The following is a 22,333-nucleotide window of genomic DNA, read 5'->3' on the forward strand; positions in this document are numbered from 1 at the left end:
ATGTATTCGAGACATAGTTTCTAGAAAAAATCCAATCTGTCACTGTGCGTGCCAAGAAAACCAGGTTATATAATCTAATATCTGGTAAAGCTAAACCTCCGTATTCTTTTGCTAGAGATAATTTAAATAGGGATATCCTTGACCTCTTTCCTTGCCATATAAATCTTCTAACTGCACTATTTAGTGAACGAATATCCTTTTCAAAAACTATGATTGGGGTGTTCTGTAGAATATATAACAGTTTTGGAAGAAGAACCATTTTATATAATGCTATTCTTCCAGAGATAGATATTGGTAAGTTTTGCCAAGTTTTCAATTTCTCCCGAATATTAATCAAAATTGGGATTATGTTAGATTTATATAAATCCATAGGGTTAACTGGAATCTTGATTCCTAAATAATTAAATGATTCAGAGACCACTTTGAACGGGATATCCTTTATTGAATTGGCATTTTCCCTGAGCCAATATAACTCTGATTTTGATGGGTTTACTTTTGTATCCGGAAAAGGCATGTAATTTTAAACAACTTTCCAATTTACTTTTATCACCAATTTTGCTTTGTCCTTTTGGTATTCTTAGTTGAAAGCTAAACCTAGGAGGTTCATATGCTAAATTCTTAGACCTTGAAGAATGTCTTTTATCTGAATGTATTTTGACAGTTTTTCACCGCTAAAGGGTGTTAGTTCATGTGTTTCATATAGATAACACTCTGCTCAAGCACGTGAAGTTACCTAGGAGTCAGCACTGATTGGCTAAAATGCAAGTCTGTCGAACTGAAATAAGGGGGCCGTCTGCAGACTTAGATACAAGGTAATCACAGAGGTAAAAAGTGTTTTAATATAACTGTATTGGTTATGCAAAACTGGGGAATGGGCAATAAAGGGATTATCTATGTTTTAAAACAATAACAATTCTGCTGTAGACTGTCCCTTTAAAGAAACATTCGAGTTGTTTTTTGTATATCATCTAAAAATAATGCATTTTACATTATATTATTTTTAATTGTACAGTAGTGAGCGTTCTGCTATTCAGCTAGTGAGCATTCAGTCCTTAATGGGATATTAAATGGTAAATACATCCTAGACATAGAGCTGTATTCAAAGCAAATATTAGCCTTAGAATGTAGGTTTATTACTTAGTTATAATTGAACACGTAAGTGTGAAGGTTTCATTTCTATAAAGTGCGCCACTGTGTTTTAACATAAGATTTTTATATACCTCTCTTTTATGGGAAAGTCACTGGACACTAAGGGCTCGATTTATCAATCAAAAGCGGACAGGGGCGTACATATTCGTCCCTGTCTGCCCAAACTCTCTTCTGTCGGGCAGCAATCCGCTGCTGGATTTTAACATTGCATACAAGCGCTAATCCGCTTCTGGATTTTAACATTGCATACAAGCGCTATTTTGCACTCGCATGTAACCCCGTCCCCTGCCCGTGCACAGCCAATCACGCACGTGCAGGATCTGTCAATCTCCCCGGTCTTACCCAACCCTCCACCTAAGAGGTGGAGAAGAGGGTAGGAAAGGAGCAGTCTAATGATGTGCGAACCTGTAGTTGAAGGGAGGAGAAAAGCTTAATAGATCGAGCCCTAAATAAATGCTAGAAAGAAAATCTTCAAAACAAAGGTTCTCTTGTTTTTTTTTTGTTTTTTTTGTGTATAGTTTTAGTGTCCATAAAAGTGCCACCTTGTTGGAACCTAGGTTTTCTTCTCTGAAAAGCAATACCTAGGTAGGCTCAGGAGCATCACTGCATTACTGGGAGCTAGCTGCTTATTGATGTCTGTACATATATGCCTAGACATTGGCTTACCTAGCGGTGCATTGCTGCTTCTTCTTCAACAAAGAATACCAAGATAATGAAGCAAATTTCATAATAGAATTAAACTTGACAATTGCTTTAAAAGGTATGCTCTATCTGAATCGTGAAAGAAAAGACATGGGTTTCATGCCCCTTTAAATTACAAAAAAGTGTATTGCTTCGTTTTTTTTTTACCACACCTGGTTAAAGGGACTTGAAACCCAAATTGTCTTCCATGTTTCAGAGCATAACATTGTAAACAACTTTTCATTTTCACATCAGGTGAGCCAATGAGTATATAAATTTGGTAGGTAGCGCACTCCCACTCACCAATAAAACAAAATACCAGGGGCAGAAAAGCTAATAACAAGACATCAAATTATCATATTCTCTGGATTTAAAATGAATGTGAATGTTAATGAATGAGTGTCCGGTTTTTAAAAATATTTTTAAAAACAGGGGCTCTTTCATTCATTAAACTTTACATTGCAGCCAGATCGGCGATCCTGCGCCCGCTTCTCATGCTGTACCTAGCATATTGATGACGAATCTGGCTTCCTCCAATCGTTGCGTGGCCTTACGAGTATTTAAAAAAAAAATGCTTCAATGTAAAGTTTAATGAATGAAAGTGCCCCTGTTTTTAATTATATTTTTAAAAACCGGGCACTTATTCATTAACATTTACATTCATTTTAAGGCACAGCAAAGGTTTTTATTCTGTGACGTTTCGGGGGAATTCACCCCTTCCTCAGACCTGAGCTACCAATCAGCAGCTAGCTCTCAGTAGTGCATTGCCTGAACCTATCTAGATTTGCTTTTCTGCAAACTATACCAATACAACTAAGCAAATTAGATAATAGAAGTGAAATGGAAAATAGTTTTTTTTTTAAAGTGCATGCTCTAACTGAATTACAAAAGAAGATGGGTTTCATCTCAATGTATTTAAATTTCCTTTAACATAGCATTTGTAATGATTAAATAGTGTTCTTTCATTGTATTTTTACTTTTAAAGGGATATGAAACCGTGCTCCATTAGTTTAAAAAAGAATGTTAAAAGCAGACTGTTATAAAAAACTGACTGTGATTTAAAAAAAAAAAAAAAATTGTTTTATTGCAAAAAAAAAAAAACACCTAGAAATCCTCTGTGTAGCCACTGTCTATAGTGACATAAGGAAACTGATATACTGAAAACGTTGCCTCTTCTGAGCATGTGCAAGAAACTGACTTCCTGTTTCACTAAACAGTAGGACAGGTCAATTTACTCTAGAAGATTTATGACATCAAGCTATATATGCATTTCTGTAGAGATCCCAGCCCCCTTGTTGGCTTTGGGTGTAATGGACCCTGCACAAATAAAGTAAAACAAAATAAATACAAGGTAGAAAAATGATAAATAATACATATTGTAATGATTTCTCATATTTATAAACCATTGCTTAGTCCTATTTTTATTACAGCAATGAAACAGAGTTGTGTGTTCCTTATTCTGCACTGGAAATATAAAAAAGGAACTACGTTGCAAATTCAGGTCACCTGACAACTTTGAGGTTTTGGGTTGCAACAGTGAGGAAAGGAATACAGAGCACCTAATAAACTAGCCACTGACTGAAGGGGGATATTAGTCTCTCATTTGCTGTAACATTTTCTCCTCTTTAATCTATTATTAATGATTTCTTTACCTGCTGGAGTGTATTAATTTGTTTGCAAATAGCTCATTTGCCTTTTTTGTAGTTTTTAATAGCAGTTTTTGCATGTTGAAACTACCACCTATAGTGAAAATGTTACACTATTGGCTTTAGAAATGCCTATTAAACAAGAGGAATCAGAATAAATCAACCCCTTGTTGGGGTAGGAGCGATCCCAGCCCATTTGAAAGGGTATTCCTTCAGTATTTGTGAATACAATGACCTCTTATCAGATATTTTTTGAGTACATTGTACCTTTAGTGACTATTACAAAATATATTATATAAATATAAGATATTTGAAGATATTGAAGATAATAATTTACTTGTGCAAATATAGCATTTAAAGGGACAGTAAACGCCTTGTAATTACAAGACATTTATGTTGTGTTGCTATAGAATAACATATCAGCCAAGTCTTTTAATGTTTTTACAACAATTTGAATGTAGCCACTAACCAGCAAGCGCTACCCAGGGTGCTGAACCAAAAATGGTCTGGCTCCTAACTAAGCATACATTCCTGCTTTTTTCAAATAAAGATATCAAGTGAACAAAGAAAAATTGATAATAGGGGTAAATTAGAAAGTTGCTTAAAATTACATGCTCTATCTGAATCACGAAAGAAAAAAAGTTGGGTTTCATATCCTTTTAACATCCTTTTTAACGGCAAAATATTTTCAATAGCCGAATTCCGCCCACCATTTGCCGGACTTGGAAGAACCCGTTTAGTCTTTAGTCCACAGACAACAAAACTAGTCCCTGCCATAAAGTTAGTATACAATTAAATTGTTTTGCAGTTGTTATCAGTAAGAGTCAATTTGGGACAGATATGTAGCTGGATTATAGAAGTCAGCTGGGTGCGTTTCACAGTCTGAGGGTTAGAAATTACTTTATTTTCAGAGCTAAATTACATTAAAAGGGAACAAAATAAATCATGCGAAAATAAATAACGAAACATATTTTTTTTCACCTTCCTGTATTTCATCCTCCTGTTGTCTTTCACCTGGGTCTTTCAAAACTAACATAACTTTTTTGAATTGCAAAATATAACTTTTTTAAGTATTTGTAAGACGACATTATGTTTAAAAGATTTCTGTCGTGCATGTAAAAAAATAAATAATTAAAATCTGTTTAAATTTAAAGGGAAATGAAACACAAAACATTTTATTTGTGATTCAGACAGAGCATACACATTTAAAAAAGTTTCCAATTTACTTATATTAAATTTGCTTCATTCTTGTGTTATTATTATTGGTTATTTGTAGAGCGCCAACAGATTCAGCAGCGCTATAAACAAATGCGGAGTACAACAAAACAATTATAGGGATCAAATGGGTAGAGGGCCCTGCCAAGAGTTACACTGTTGTAGACAGCAGCGTTAATTTTGACGGCAAATTTCAATTTAGTCTTAGTTTTAGTCTTTTGACTAAAATGCCATTTTAGTTTTAGTCATATTTTAGTCATCTGAATTAATTTAGTTTTAGTCTAGTTTTAGTCGATTGAATCTCCAGTAGATTTTAGTCGACTAAATCTCCAGTAGATTTTATTCAACTAAAATCTAAGGGGTTTAGTTAAAGTGTAATGCATTATTTAAGCATTTCTCTATCATTTGCAAACTGATTATATACTCCAGGAGTAAACATAACACCTGTTATTATTTATGGTATTAAGGTTTAAACATGCAATACAGACACAGATTTAACCGTTGTGATATGTAACATCTTTATTAAAATTAAATAAAACCAAGTTTCATAAACAAACAGAAGTGCAACTTTAAAATATAAAAAATAACTGTAAACTGTATTGACTGTATTGAACATATTGCCCAATGTAAAAACTTTAACAGTTCTCTGTTAATAATTAAAACAAGTATCAAGTAACTCAACACAACAAAAAGTTTATGCAGATAGCACAGGCACAGCATAACTTAAATCCATATTTGTGGGTTATTCTTATTTCTATAGGAAGAATCAATTGATTGTTCACAGATTTGAAGAAGGTTCGGCAACGATATTAGCACTGCTCAAAAACTTCAAAACTAATTATATACTCCTGGAGTAAAGGTTTATTAACCTGTTTTTATTTATGGTATTAAGGTTTGAACATACAATACAGATTTAACTGTTGTGGTATATAACATCTCTTTATCTTAAAATTTAATAAAATTAAGTTTCGTAAATTTTACAAAAGAGCAGTACTTGGATATGGATTGATTATAACAACTTGCATAAAATGTTTTTGTCAGAAAATTTTGATTTAGTTTTAGTCATAGTCTTTTGACTAAAATGTCATTTTGATTTAGTTTTAGTCATAGTCTTTTGACTAAAATGTCATTTTGATTTAGTTTTAGTCATAGTCTTTTGACTAAAATGTCATTTTAGTTTTAGTCGTATTTTAGTCATCAGAATTTCTTTAGTTTTATAGTCATTTTAGTCTAGTTTTAGTCGACGAAATTAACACTGGTAGACAGCTCCTAAAAAGGTGATCTACAAACAGCTGGACTCTTAGGCTTACATAAGGGGGTTCAGGGGATAGCAATGGAGGAGAGGAACTGGTATAAAGTAAGGTTAGCATAGGTTGTATGCATCCCTGAACAGTAGAGTCTTTAGGGAGCGCTTGAAGCTTTCAAAACTAGGGGAGAGTCTTGTGGAGCGAGGCAGAAAGTTCCACAAGATGGGATCCAGTCTGGAGAAGTCCTGTAAATGGGATGTGTGATGAGGTAACAAGAAAGGAGGAGAGTAGGAGGTCATGAGCAGAGCGAAGGGGATGGGAGGGAGAGTATCTGTAGTTAAGGTCTGCGATATAGGGGGAGCAGTGCAGTTGAGGGCTTTGTATGTCAGAGGGAGAATTTTGTGTTTGATCCTAGAAGCAAGAGGAAGCCAGTGAAGGGATTGGCAGAGAGGTGCAGCAGATGAAGAGCAACGTGTAAGGAAGATGAGTCTGGCAGAGGCATTCATTATGGATTGTAAAGGAGCTAGGCGGTAGGTGGGGAGACCAGAGAGGACAGAGTTGCAGTAATCGAGGTGGGAAATAATGAGAGAGTGGATTCAAATCTTAGTTGTGTCTTGTGTAAGGAAGTGTCTAATTTTAGAGATGTTTTTAAGGTGGAAGCGGCAGGCTTTAGCCAAGGACTGAATGTGAGTAGTGAAAGAAATATCTGAGTCAAATGTGACCCCAAGACATCGGGCATGCGGGGTAGGGGTAATGATGGAGTTGTCGACAGTTTTAGAGAGATTAGGGGTGGAGATTTTGGAAGAAGGGGGGGAAAATGAGGAGCTCAGTTTTGGAGAGATTTAGCTTGAGGTAGTGAGAGGACATCCAGGAAGAGATGTGAGAAAGACAGTTAGTGACACGGGTTAGCAAGGAAGGAGATAGGTCTTGTGCAGAGAAGTAGATTTGGGTGTCATCGGCATACAAATGATATTGGAAACTGTGGGACTTTATTAGGGAACCTAGTGATGACGTGTAGATTGAGAAGAGAAGGGGACCGAGGACAGAGCCTTGCAGTACTCCGTCAGAAAGTGGTGACGGGGCAGAGAAGACCCCAGAGAAGGCTACACTAAAGGTGCGGTTTGACAGGTAGGAAGAGAGCCACGAGAGGGCTGTCACAGATGCCGAAGGATTGGAGGGGTTGGAGCAAAAGAGGGTGGTCAATAGTGTCAAAGGCTGCGGACAGATCAAGGAGGATAAGCAGAAAGAAGTGGCCTTGATTTTGCTGTAAGTAGGTCGTTGGTAACCTTAACAATTGCTGTCTCTGTGGAGTGATGGGGACGAAATCCAGATTGCAGTGGGTCAAGACGGGAGTTTAACGTAAGGAAATGGGATAGGCGTGCATATACTAGTTTTTCGAGCTTTGAGGCAAGAGGGAGGAGGGAAATAGGGTGGTAGTTGCATGGGGAGGTAGGATCAAGGGAAGGTTTTTTGAGGATAGGTGTGACCAGTGCATGTTTCAGCGATTAGGGAAATATACCGGTGCTGAGGGAGAGGTTGAAAATGTGTGTTAGTATAGGGGTAAGGGTAGAAGAGAGGGAGGGGAGTAGCTGTGAGGGGATAGGGTCAAGGGGACAGGTAGTGAGGTAAGAGCGCAGTATAAGTGCTGAAACTTCTTCCTCAGTAACAGGGGAGAATGAGCTAAGATTAAGGTTATGTGGGTTGTGGTTGATTGAGAGCATTTGAGGGGGTGAGAGAATGGAATTATGTTGAGAGCTGATTTCGTTTCTGATGGAGTCGATTTTTTTATTGGAGTGGCTGGCAAAGTCTTGAGCTGACAGAGAAGTTGTATTAGGAGGTTGGGGAGGGCGGAGGAGAGTATTGAAAGTGGAGAACAGACGATTTGGGTTTGAAGAAAGATTAGAGATAAGAGTAGAGAAGTAGTGTTGCTTATGGAGATTAAGTGCAGAATAGTAGGAGTTCAAGATGAATTTGTAATGAAGAAAATCAGCTGAACTCCAAGATTTTCTCCAGTGCCGCTCAGCAGTACGGGAACATCTGCGTAGGTATTGTGTCAGAGAAGTATGCCAGGGCTGAGGATGAGTGCGATTTCTGAGCTATGGCAAGAGGGGCGAGATTGTCATTGTCATTCTTGCAAAATTGATGCTATATAATACTCCAGACACGTGCACACTCCTAAGCTACATCCCTGCTTTTCAACAAATATACCAAGAGGGTGAAGAACATTTTGATAATAAAAGTAATTTAGAAAGTTGTTTAAAATTGTATGCTCTGTCTGAATTATGAAAGAAAACAATTGTGTTTAATTGAAAGCTAATTTGTCTGTACCAGCTGCATAAAACTTCCTGAGAAGGAAAATGTTGGCTTTTTCAGGACACAAGCATGCATTAACCCCCCCATTCCCCCCAAAACAAACAACCTAATACATTTTGAAATGTTCGCTTTTGGATGATACCTCAGCATGCTGTAATCAAAAGGTATTAAAGGGACACTGAACCCAATTTTTTTCTTTTGTGATTCAGATAGAGCATGCAATTTTAATCAACTTTGTAACTTACTCCTATTATCAATTTTTCTTCGTTCTCTTGCTATCTTTATTTGAAAAAGAAGGCATCTAAGCTTTTTTGGGTTCAGTACTCTGGACAGCACTTTTTTATTGGTGGATACATTTATCTACCAATCAGCAAGAACAACCCAGGTTGTTCACAAAAAATAGGCCGGCATCTAAACTTACATTCTTGCATTTCAAATAAAGATAGCAAGAGAATGAAGACAATTTGATAATAGGAGTAAATTAGAAAGTTGCTTAAAATTTCATGCTCTATCTGAATCACAAAATAAAATATTTGGGTTCAGTGTCCCTTTAAGTTTGAACAAAGGACACCAAGAGAAAGAAGTAAAATTGGATTTTTTTTTTATTTTTTTTAAAAAAAAGGAAATAATAAACTATGTTTTAGGTGAATCAAGAAAGTTTAATTTTTATTTCCACACACTTTTAACTAGACAGAGCTCTCACTTCTTTTGCTCATGTTATCTAGATCTTCACACTGTTTTTTTTCTATCTTTCGTACAGAGCTTTTTTTAAAGGACCAGTAAACAGTAGATTTGCATAATCAACAAATGCAAGATAACAAGACAATGCAATAGCACATAGTCTGAACTTCAAATTAGTAGTAGATTTTCTGACAATTTTAAAAGTTATGCCTATTTTCACTTCCCCGTACCATGCGACAGCCATCATCCAATCACAAATACATACACGTACCATGTGACGGCCATCAGCCAATCACAAAGGCATACACGTTTATTTTTTGCACATGTCCAGTAGGAGCTGGTGACTCAAAATGTTTAAATATAAAAAGACTGTGCACATTTTGTTAATGGAAGTAAATTCAAAAGTTGTTTAAAATTGCATGCTCTATCTGAATCATGAAAGTTTCATTTTGACTTGAGTGTCTCTTTAAGTGTCTGTTACAGAGCTGTAATTACTTAGATTTTTTTATGACCCTTTCTTGCTGGATTATTTCAAAAGAACGACTCCTTCCCTTTGATTTTACCTGGATTCTACACAGACCTTTCCCTTCTTATTGCTTTGACCTTTGGTTAGTCTTTTACAGTGGAATGCTTCACAGATCTCTCAAATTCATTTGGGGAATGAATCACAAATTCATTTTTTTTTATATATAAGCTCAATAATTTATATAATCAATTAAACACTGTTATATATATAAGCTCAATAATTTATATAATCAATTAAACACTGTTATATATATAAGCTCAATAATTTATATAATCAATTAAACACTGAATAGCTGAATTGTAAAAGTTTTACAAACAAAATAATTGTGTTAAAAGCATTTGAAACTTAGCACCATGTACAGGAATTTGCAACACAAGAATAAACCAATTGAAAACTGGTATGTTTACCTCCCTTGTTTGTGTATGTTTCCAAGCAATTGGCAGCACACTTAGCTTACAGAATTTGATAAACACAATTTCCAAAGGTATTTTTAAACAACTTTCCAGTTTACTACTATAATCAATTTTCTTCACTCTCTTTGTATCCTTTATTGCAGGAGCCCACATGAGGTGCTATGAGAGGTAGTATAATGCTTGTGGGCAACCTGGCTCCGGACCAGCAAAATTAAAGGACTATTAAATACATGAGAACTGCACATTCAACGCATGCATAATAAAAAATGCAATATCACTTACTGAATTTTAAACGAGGAGTACATTTTTTGGACAAATTGTAACATGTATTTCAATTTGCCGGCTCCCTGTATCATGTGACAGCCATCAGCCAATCACAGACATATATATATATATATATATATATATATATATATATATATATATATATATATACTGTGAACTCTTACCTCAAAAAGTGTGCATATTAAAAGGCTGTGCACAGTTTGATAACTGAAATAATTTGCATGATTTATCTGAATCATGAAAATATAATTTTGACTTTAGTGTCCCTTTTAAGGAGAGACAGTCAAGCGATTAATTCATGATTGCGAGTGTTCTTGGTGTTCAAGGGATTAAATCACAGCTTCTGTTTGTAGAAATCAGGTGGTTAAATTACTGTTGCATATGTGTTACTGGCAAGAATAAAGAAGGGGGAGTAAGGGAGGGCGATCACAGCTAAAGATATCACCACTAGAAGTTATAATATAAAATATTTATTTATACAAGTTATCAATCTAATAGGGACGTCTCCCTGTACACAGTAATGAATTAATAAACTGTTATGCAATACAATATAACCAAATGATACAATCTAAAAGTTAACTGATTAACTATAAATAAGAAAGCTCAAGTCACAAAGCGTATATTGTTCTATAAGAAGTTACAATATAGCTAATCGCTGTAAAAAATGCTTAAAACTTATATATATTAAAAAAGAAAGAAACAATGTCTCTAATTATAAAAATGAACTGTATCAATATGTTGCTCCGTAGAAAAGGAGATTAAAAGTTCCTGTGTATAATTTTGTCATGCAGTGTCTGGAGCTCAAATTGTAACAGTGCAGTCACATCCACAATCAGTGTTGAAAATGCCCATATACATATAATACTGGCATTTTTCTAGGGTGTCACAAAGGTACAGTATATTTCTCCTGTTAAGTGTAGTCAGTCCACGGGTCATCATTACTTATGGGATATTAACTCCTCCCCAACAGGAAGTGCAAGAGGATCACCCAAGCAGAGCTGCTATATAGCTCCTCCCCTCTACGTCACACCCAGTCATTCTCTTGCACCCAACTAATAGATAGGATGTGTGAGAGGACTGTGGTGATTAAAACTTAGTTTTTTATATCTTCAATCAAAAGTTTGTTATTTTAAACGACACCGGAGTGTGTTGTTTCCGTCTCAGGCAGAATTTGAAGAAGAATCTACCTGAGTTTTTGTATATGATCTTAGCGGACGTAACTAAGATCCGTTTGCTGTTCTCGGCCATTCTGAGGAGTAAGGTAACTTCAGATCAGGGGACAGCGGGCAGGTTCACCTGCAAAGAGGTATGTTGCAGTATATTATTTTCTAAGGAATGGAATTGACTTTGAAAATACTGCTAATACCGATATAATGTAAGTACAGCCTTAAATGCAGTAGTAGCAACTGGTATCAGGCTGACATGTATATATGTTTACACTTAAGTATTTCTGGGGAATGGCACTTCACTGGGAAAATACTGTATGCATATAACTTTTAGCCTAACTTGCAGTGTGAGCGACTAGCAGCAGGCTTTTTAATGACATTTCATATATTCGATTTTAAACGTTTACTGGCATGTTAAATCGTTTAATTATCTGAGGTACTTGGTGAAAATTGTTTTGGGCTTTATTTTCCACATGGCTGTCGTTGTTTTAAATTAAAACAGTTTACTGAGCTTCCCTCACTGTTGTAGTGTGAGTGGGAGGGGCCTATTTTGGCGCTTTTACTACGCATCAGAAATTCAGTCACAGTCTGTCTTTTTCTCCCTGCATGATCCAGGACGTCTCCACAGAGCTCAGGGGTCTTCAAAACTAGTTTTGAGGGAGGTAATCACTCACAGCAGACCTGTGAGACTGTGCTTGACTGTGATAAAAACGCTTATATTGTCAATTGTTATACGTTTTTTTTCTGATATTAAGGGTTAATCATCCATTGCTAATGTGTGCAATCCTTTGCTAAATTTGGTTTATATAACTAATCCGGTTCATTTTTATTCAACTGTGTCAGTTTTTTGTGTGCTTCTTAAAGGCACAGTAACGATTTTACATATTGCTTGTAAATTTAGTTGAAAAATATTTCCAAGCTTGCTAGTCTAATTGCTAGTTTGTTTAAACATGTCTGACACAGAGGAAACTCTTTGTGCAATATGTTCAAAAGCCAAGGTGGAGCCCAATAGAAATTTATGTACTAATTGCATTGATGCTACTTTAAATAAAAGTCAATCTGTACATGTTAAGCAACATTCACTAGACAACGAGGGGGAAGTTATGCCGACTAACTTGCCTCACGTGTCAGTACCTGCATCTCCCGCTCAGGAGGTGCGTGATATTGTAACGCCAAGTACATCAGGGCGGCCATTACAAATCACTTTACAAGACATGGCTAATGTTATGACTGAAGTTTTGTCTAAATTGCCAGAACTTAGAGGTAAACGAGATCACTCTGGGATGAGAACAGAGTATACTGATAATGCTAGGGCCATGTCTGATACTGCGTCACAATATGCAGAGCATGAGGACGGAGAGCTTCATTCTGCGGGTGACGGATCTGATCCAAATAAATTGGATTCAGACATTTCAAATTTTAAATTTAAGCTGGAAAACCTCCGTGTATTGCTAGGGGAGGTGTTAGCGGCTCTGAATGATTGTAACACAGTTGCAATCCCAGAGAAAATGTGTAGGTTGGATAAATATTTTGCGGTACCGACGAGTACTGACGTTTTTCCTATACCTAAGAGACTTACTGAAATTATTACTAAGGAGTGGGACAGACCCGGTGTGCCTTTCTCACCCCCTCCTATATTCAGAAAAATGTTTCCAATAGACGCCACCACACGGGACTTATGGCAAACGGTCCCTAAGGTGGAGGGAGCAGTTTCTACTTTAGCTAAGCGTACCACTATCCCGGTGGAGGATAGCTGTGCCTTTTCAGATCCAATGGATAAAAAGTTAGAGGGTTACCTTAAGAAAATGTTTGTTCAACAAGGTTTTATATTACAACCCCTTGCATGCATTGCGCCTGTCACGGCTGCGGCAGCATTTTGGTTTGAGTCTCTGGAAGAGACCCTTGACTCAGCGACATTAGATGAGATTTCACTTAAGCTTAAAACCCTTAAGCTAGCTAATTCATTTATTTCTGATGCCGTAGTACATTTAACTAAACTTACGGCTAAGAATTCCGGATTCGCCATTCAGGCACGCAGAGCGCTGTGGCTAAAATCCTGGTCAGCTGATGTAACTTCTAAATCGAAACTACTTAACATACCTTTCAAGGGGCAGACTTTATTCGGGCCCGGTTTGAAAGAAATTATCGCTGATATTACGGGAGGTAAAGGCCATGCCCTGCCTCAAGACAGAGCCAAACCCAGGGCTAGACAGTCTAATTTTCATGCCTTTCGTAATTTCAAGGCAGGAGCAGCTTCAACTTCCTCTGCTCCAAAACAGGAAGGAGCTGTTGCTCGCTACAGACAAGGCTGGAAACCTAACCAGGCCTGGAACAAGGGCAAACAGGCCAGAAAGCCTGCTGCTGCCCCTAAGACAGCATGAAGTGAGGGCCCCCGATCCGGTAACGGATCTAGTGGGGGGCAGACTCTCTCTTTTCGCCCAGGCTTGGGCAAGAGATGTCCAGGATCCCTGGGCGTTGGAGATCATATCTCAGGGATATCTTCTGGACTTCAAAGCTTCTCCTCCACAAAGGAGATTTCACCTTTCAAGGTTGTCAACAAACCAGATAAAGAAAGAGGCATTTCTACGCTGTGTACAAGACCTTTTACTAATGGGAGTGATCCATCCAGTTCCGCGGTCGGAACACGGACAAGGGTTTTACTCAAATCTGTTTGTGGTTCCCAAAAAAGAGGGAACCTTCAGACCAATATTGGATTTAAAGATCCTAAACAAATTCCTAATAGTTCCATCATTCAAGATGGAAACTATTCGGACAATCTTACCCATGATCCAAAGAGGTCAGTACATGACCACAGTGGATTTAAAGGATGCCTACCTTCACATACCGATTCACAAAGAACATTACCGGTATCTAAGGTTTGCCTTCCTAGACAGGCATTACCAGTTTGTAGCTCTTCCCTTCGGGTTAGCTACGGCTCCAAGAATCTTTACAAAGGTTCTGGGCTCTCTTCTGGTGGTACTAAGACCGCAAGGAATTTCGGTAGCTCCGTACCTAGACGACATTCTGATACAAGCGTCAAGCTTTCAAACTGCCAAGTCTCATACAGAGTTAGTACTGGCATTTCTAAGATCACATGGGTGGAAAGTAAACGAGGAGAAGAGTTCTCTCTTACCACTCACAAGAGTTTCCTTCTTGGGGACTCTTATAGATTCTGTAGAAATGAAAATTTACCTGACAGAGGACAGGTTAACAAAGCTTCTAAATGCTTGCCGTGCCCTTCATTCCATTCAACACCCGTCAGTGGCTCTATGCATGGAGGTAATCGGCTTAATGGTAGCGGCAATGGACATAGTTCCTTTTGCACGCCTGCACCTCAGACCGCTGCAATTGTGCATGCTAAGTCAGTGGAATGGGGATTACTCAGATTTGTCCCCTACGCTGAATCTGGATCAGGAGACCAGAGATTCTCTTCTATGGTGGCTTTCTCGGCCACATCTGTCCAGGGGGATGCCCTTCAGCAGGCCAGACTGGACAATTGTAACTACAGACGCCAGCCTTCTAGGTTGGGGCGCTGTCTGGAATTCCCTGAAGGCTCAGGGATCATGGACTCAAGAGGAGAGTCTCCTTCCAATAAACATTCTGGAATTGAGAGCAGTTCTCAATGCCCTTCTGGCTTGGCCTCAGTTAGCAACTCTGAGGTTTATCAGGTTTCAGTCGGACAACATCACGACTGTGGCTTACATCAACCATCAGGGAGGGACAAGAAGTTCCTTAGCGATGATGGAAGTATCAAAGATAATTCGCTGGGCAGAGTCTCACTCTTGCCACCTGTCAGCGATCCACATCCCAGGAGTGGACAACTGGGAGGCGGATTTCCTAAGTCGCCAGACTTTTCATCCGGGGGAGTGGGAACTTCATCCGGAGGTCTTTGCCCAAATACTTCGTCGTTGGGGCAAACCAGATATGGATCTCATGGCGTCTCGCCGGAACGCCAAGCTTCCTCGTTACGGGTCCAGGTCCAGGGACCCGGGAGCGGTCCTGATAGATGCCTTGACAGCACCTTGGACCTTCAGGATGGCTTATGTGTTTCCACCCTTCCCGATGCTTCCTCGTTTGATTGCCAGGATCAAACAGGAGAAAGCATCAGTGATTCTAATAGCGCCTGCGTGGCCACGCAGGACCTGGTATGCAGATCTAGTGGACATGTTATCCTGTCCACCTTGGTCTCTGCCTCTGAGACAGGACCTTCTAATTCAGGGTCCTTTCAAACATCAAAATCTAATTTCTCTGAAGCTGACTGCATGGAAATTGAACGCTTAATTTTATCAAAGCGTGGATTTTCGGAGCCAGTAATTGATACCTTAATACAGGCTAGGAAACCTGTTACCAGGAAAATTTACCATAAAATATGGCGTAAATACTTACACTGGTGCGAATCCAAGGGTTACTCATGGAGTAAGGTTAGGATTCCTAGGATATTGTCTTTTCTACAAGAAGGTTTAGAAAAGGGTTTATCTGCTAGTTCGTTAAAGGGACAGATCTCAGCTCTGTCCATCCTTTTACACAAGCGTCTGTCAGAAGTTCCAGACGTTCAGGCTTTTTGTCAGGCTTTGGCCAGGATTAAGCCTGTGTTTAAATCTGTTGCTCCGCCGTGGAGCTTAAACTTAGTTCTTAACGTTTTACAGGGTGTTCCGTTTGAACCCCTTCACTCCATTGATATCAAGCTGTTATCTTGGAAAGTTCTGTTTTTAATGGCTATTTCCTCGGCTCGTAGAGTCTCGGAATTATCAGCCTTACATTGTGATTCTCCGTATCTGATTTTTCATTCAGATAAGGTAGTTCTGCGTACTAAACCTGGGTTCTTACCTAAGGTAGTCACTAACAAGAATATCAATCAAGAGATTGTTGTTCCATCATTGTGTCCTAACCCTTCTTCAAAGAAGGAACGACTTCTGCACAATCTAGATTTAGTCCGTGCCATGAAATTTTATTTACAGGCAACTAAAGATTTTTGACAAACTTCTTCCCTGTTTGTCGTTTATTCTGGACAGAGGAGAGGTCAAAAAGCATCTGCTACCTCTCTATCCTTTTGGCTTCGTAGCATAATACGCTTAGCCTATGAGACTGCTGGACAGCAACCTCCTGAAAGGATTACAGCTCATTCTACTAGAGCTGTGGCTTCCACTTGGGCCTTTAAGAACGAGGCCTCTGTTGAACAGATTTGCAAGGCTGCAACTTGGTCTTCTCTTCATACTTTTTCCAAATTTTCCAAATTTGACACTTTTGCTTCTTCGGAGGCTGTTTTTGGGAGAAAGGTTCTTCAGGCAGTGGTTCCTTCCGTATAGAGATCCTGCCTGTCCCTCCCGTCATCCGTGTACTTAGCTTTGGTATTGGTATCCCATAAGTAATGATGACCCGTGGACTGACTACACTTAACAGGAGAAAACATAATTTATGCTTACCTGATAAATTCCTTTCTCCTGTAGTGTAGTCAGTCCACGGCCCGCCCTGTTTTTTAAGGCAGGTCTACATTTTTTAATTATACTCCAGTCACCACTGCACCCTATAGTTTCTCCTTTCTCGTTTGGTTCTTGGTCGAATGACTGGGTGTGACGTAGAGGGGAGGAGCTATATAGCAGCTCTGCTTGGGTGATCCTCTTGCACTTCCTGTTGGGGAGGAGTTAATATCCCATAAGTAATGATGACCCGTGGACTGACTACACTACAGGAGAAAGGAATTTATCAGGTAAGCATAAATTATGTTTTTACCCTTTTCTTCTTGTTAGAGATTATATCCTCCTTAAGGTTATACAGTACATTACCCTTATCTTCTGTCAACGAGGTACATTCACTCGTAGCTCTGTATTTTCCTGGAGCAAGTCGGGTTGGAAAGTTTTCCGGCGTCTGACGTCACCAAAAGACGTTCCGGTTAGGCAGAGAACCGATCCATCCGCTGCTCACAGCCGTATGATAGAAATCCTCACGATGTGTTCTCACGATGAGCCCTGCACATAGTGCTTATGCACGATGGCAAACAATAGAAGTTCTTTGAACAATAAATAACCCGGGTTATATAAGAAAACAAATTATGAGGATGTGGATGTAAAAAGCAATGTATCACAATATTTACACTGCCACACAGTCGACGCGTTTCGCCCTTCTATGGGCTTTTTCAAGGATAGTGGAGGCAGATGTAAAAGCCCCTTTTAAAGGGGTATCCTTCATTTTGATTGGTGACAGTCTTAATTGATACCTTCTCTTAAGGTGGTATTGTATTCGCATTAAAAGGTTCATGCCCAATGGTGATTTCGATCTTAACTTATAGATCCAATATAATTCCTTCTTGTCCAGTATTTTTAATTTATTAGGAGAAAATTCATGTGTGAAACTGATCAAATTACAGAATTCAAAGATCAATCTCCTATTGGTTGCTGCCCCTTTAAATACATTAGCTTCCATTACTTGCACTTAGCATCTATGAGTAAGCGCACACCAGCGCGAAACATGTTAGATGGCTAACTACCCTCCTTGTTATTTTTGTGTTTTCTCTATTTTAATGGAATAAAAGTCTCTTTTTTTCTACCTGTTTGCTCAGCAGCCTTCCATTTTTTTCTTTTGCTGAGTCTTTTGCGGTCGTCCGCCGCTACTTGGTTGGCTCCACACCAATTCCCCTCCTTTCAGTTTTGGTCTAGCCCATTCACCCCCCGGTCCTCAGCGGAAGTGACTTGCAGCGGCTCCGCTCTCTCTCTACATTGTATTCGCATTCCTTCCTGAACTCTTAAGGAGGTATATATCAAAAGTTTACTCAATTGTTATCCTTATAGTTCATAGATGTTTGTGACTGAGCATATTTAGCACTTATCTATATTGAAATAATGTAATATATTACCAAAAAGATATAAACAAAAACATTAATTGATGTTAAGTTTATAACTTATGCTAAATATCAAATTAGAAATATTTTTAACGGTATTTTTTTAAAACATATTTTTACACTATTACATCAAATCTATAATCATTTAAAATGAATCAGAAATAATATACAGACTCTACCCCGAACAATAGTTAGATGAGAGGTTAGCAGGAATCAGTATAGACAAATGTGATAGAAAGTGATCTATATTTAAATGTGTGCTGTATTATATGCTATTTAAATATTCTACCCAACGGATCGTATATTTACTCAAATAGAAAAGGGGAAAGGTCCAATTCAGAGTTTAGTCCTTTAGGATATAGGGTGTCGAATTTATATATAAACTCCGCTTCTTTGATAAGTAGACTTTTCTCTATATTTCCACCTCTCCAATGACCTTTAATTTTGTGAATGCCCCAATATTTCAAATCTTTTGTGTTACCCCGGTGAAATTCTTTAAAGTGCTTACACAGATGAGTGTCTTCTTTTTATTTTTCTATACACAATAAAGTGTTCCCTTATTCTATCCCTGAGACACCTTTTGGTTTCCCCAAAATAGAATAAGTTGCAAGTGCATTTTAATTCATATATAATATTTTTGTGTGTGCATCTAATTATTTCTTTTATAGTGATATCATCATCTGCTTTATTGATTCTCAGATTGTTTATTTTTGAACTATGTTTACATGCTTTACACAGGTAGCATGGAAAAAATCCTGCTATTTTCTTCCCTTCCATATCAACTTGACATTTGAACTCTCTCTTTTGTTTTAAATCACTAGGGGCTAATGTCATTCTGAAATTCTGCGCTTTTTTAAAAATAAACGTTGGTTTGTCTGCTAACTGGTCTCCTATGACATCGTCTTGTTTTAATAAATGCCAATTTTTATTAATAATTTTTTTAATCAAATTGAAATCTGCATTATAGTCAGTTATGAAAGGGACCTTTATTTTATCTTCTTTAATTGTTTCTTTTCTTTTATATTTTAAAAGATTCTCTCTGTCTATTAGTTTCGCTTTTTCAATTGCTTGTGTGATATTTTTTTCGCTGTAACCTCTTATATTGAATTTTTCAGCTAGAGTTACTACCCGATTTTCAAAATCCTCGATCCTGGAACAATTTTTTCTTATGCGCAAACTTTGACTGTATGGAATATTCTCTTTCCATAATTTGAGATGGCAACTATCTGCATGTATTAAGTTGTTGCAGTCTACTGGTTTAAAGTGTGTTTGTGCATCCAGTTTATTGTTAATTACCATGATTTCCAAATCAAGAAAGATTACTTTTTCTTTACTGTAGTTACATACAAATTTTAGACCTCTATCATTATTATTCATTTCCTCAAAAAGTCTAGTCAAATCCTGCTCAGGGCCCTTCCATATAAATAGCAGGTCATCTATATAGCGTTTATAGAGTACGAGGTTTGCACCGAGGTTTGGTTATATTGTATTGCATATCATTTGGTTATATTGTATTGCATAACAGTTTATTAATTCATTACTGTGTACAGGGAGACGTCCCTATTAGATTGATAACTTGTATAAATAAATATTTTATATTATAACTTCTAGTGGTGATATCTTTAGCTGTGATCGCCCTCCCTTACTCCCCCTTCTTTATTCTTATACTGTGTACTTTAGGCAATAGTAGGGATATTGTCTATCAAGGGAGGTGTTTGATATTCTCTGACTTAGCGCACCTTACACTTACCATTTTTTATGTGTTACTGGCATCTAGGTGATTAAATCACAGTTGTATTACGTGCATCAAAATGCCAAACTGCTGCTTGTGTGTTTCTAGCAATCAAGAGGTTAAATCGTTATTTCTAGGATGAGTAAATATGTAATATTTTTCAATACAATACTGAGGAAAAAGTTTGGATAGTGAAAGTGTAAGTTTAGGCATGGAGAGGTAAAGACTCACTACAGGGCATGCTGGGAGCAGTGAGCTGGCAGTGCAAGAAGCATTGCCTGTTAGTAAGGTGAGCATGAAGAGGCTGGTTCCTTAGCACAAAGCAAACTGATCTTTTGCTAGACAAAATAAAACTTGTCCCATTCCAAAGGATACCTTAAAATGCCTCCTATCATACATCATTTCCTGATTGAAGTTTTTTTTTTTTGCCTGTATGAGAGGTGAACAAAGTCTAATTAGCAACTAGCTTCCTGTTTCACTGCATATGTCCTGGGATATGTCTGATTTAACTATAAAGCTGCTGGATTCCTTGCTTAGGAATTTATGCAAACAGATGGCTTTAGGGCACCTAAACAGATAGATGAGCATTTTTCTGACTGGAATCACGTCACTTTCTTTTGTTTTAGGATGGGATCTTGCTAGAAAAAGACCGGCGTTGTATGAATGACTTCACATGGGTAGATACATCTCAGAGCCCTTGTGAGGAGCAGAAGATGCGAAGTCCCCAGAACGTGCAGGGTCCGGAGGATGGTAAGGACGTCTGGAAAATCTTAAGCATCTAAATATGATGTAGTGTTTGCTTTGTAGCAGCTCAGATCTAATATTGTTAATACATTCCCTTACACAGTGCACTATAGTTAGTGGTAAGCTATACAGGTTGTTATGCTGGTGAATGGGGAGGAGGAATAGCTGAAAGTTTCTGATGGGCGTATGCCAGGTGCTTGCATGTACAAGATAAAGATTATGGTTCAGGTCAAAGGGTATTTGCATTTTATTCTTTGTAAGACAAGCAAAAAGTATTGTTTGGGGTTATAGTGCAGTGTATTGAGTTACAACGGTAAGATTGTGCATTAGGAGGAAGGAGAGATTGTAATTTGAGTGATGAAAAAGTGCATTGTGTTACAGGAGCTGTAGAGACTGCAGTGTGAGATTTGAGAGTGCCAATTAAAGGGGCATTAAACTTTTGGGTACAACTATAGTGGTATAGTTACCACTCACCGTGCTATTGTTTCCCTTTATCTGTAGCTCTTTTTAAAGCCGTTCTCTTATTTTTACTCATTAGAGAATCGAGTTGGTAAAGCTCAGCATTTTATACTGGGCTACCATCTTGTAGCTTGCGTATTGTTGCATCCTGTGCTAGGAGCAGTGCACTTTCACAGATCTGCTGTTCGACAGCTGTACCTTGCACTTCAGTTTCGCTCACATAATAGAGAGCAGAAGTGGTAAATGTGTGCTGTTTCTTGCACAGTTTAAAAGTTACATAACAAATATAAGCTCCAAGATGGCGGCGCCCAGTGTGAAGATGCAGAGCTTCACTAACTGATAATTGTAAGGGGTTAAAATAAGAGAGAAACTTTGAAGACAGCTGCAGGCACAGGAGGAAAAACAATAGCATGATGAGTAGTAACCATTCTTCTGTAGCTGTACTCAACAGTTTAAATGGACTCTCAAGTCAAAATAAATTTTAAGCTTTCATGATATTTTATATACAAAAGTCAGAGAAGTCCAGCACTCAAACACCAACCTGCACGCTGCCCAGGATACTGCAATCCCACAAAATCATGAAAACCAAAGGAGGCAGCAGCATAATTATGCTGCTGCCTCCTTTGTTTTTATGATATTTTATATACACACCTTTTCTTCTTAAACTGGGAGAGTCCACAGCTGCATTCATTACTTTTGGGAATTCAGAACCTGGCCACCAGGAGGAGGCAAAGACACCCCAGCCAAAGGCTTAAATACCTCCCCCACTTCCCTCATCCCCCAGTCATTCTTTGCCTTTCGTCACAGGAGGTTGGCAGATTAAAGATAGTCTCTTATGGCGGATAGTACTCTTCAGAATGGGACTGGTGTTTTAAGTAGTCCTGTCAGTCTGTCAGTGAGAGCAGGGATGAAAGTTAGAGTCCGGAGATGCAGGGAGAGTCTTTCTGCGAAACCATCCCGAATCATATTAACTGCTCCTTAGCAATCAGCGCTGACGAGTTTCACTGCCTGCTTTGTTTGCTCAAGTCCATGTCAGAAGTGAGGCTACTATCTGTCACACTTGAAGGGCCGTGTTCTTGTTCCACGACGTAGATTTCGGTAAGATCGTTACATTTTACTTAGATGTGTGAAATGTAAAGTAAACAAAGAAATCAGGGTCTCAGTGGGACTCCTTTATCTTATGGAATTGAGGGTTAATATCTCCTGAGGGGGGTTATTGAACAGGGGGGACTTTAATCATG

The 22,333-nt window shown here is 38.2% G+C and overlaps 1 protein-coding gene across 1 annotated transcript in view; it reads left to right on the forward strand.

Annotated features, from left to right (window-relative positions):
- NOL4L (nucleolar protein 4 like) overlaps positions 1–22,333 on the forward strand; it is an 82,695-nt gene that overhangs the window by 22,069 nt on the left and 38,293 nt on the right. The window contains exon 2 of the mRNA XM_053698717.1: positions 20,516–20,639. Coding sequence (XP_053554692.1) covers positions 20,549–20,639 — 91 coding nt within the window. The 5' untranslated portion in view covers positions 20,516–20,548. The remainder of the gene's footprint in view (positions 1–20,515; positions 20,640–22,333) is intronic.

The sequence above is a fragment of the Bombina bombina genome, chromosome 1 (genome assembly GCF_027579735.1).
Source record: "Bombina bombina isolate aBomBom1 chromosome 1, aBomBom1.pri, whole genome shotgun sequence".
Taxonomy (NCBI): domain Eukaryota; kingdom Metazoa; phylum Chordata; class Amphibia; order Anura; family Bombinatoridae; genus Bombina; species Bombina bombina.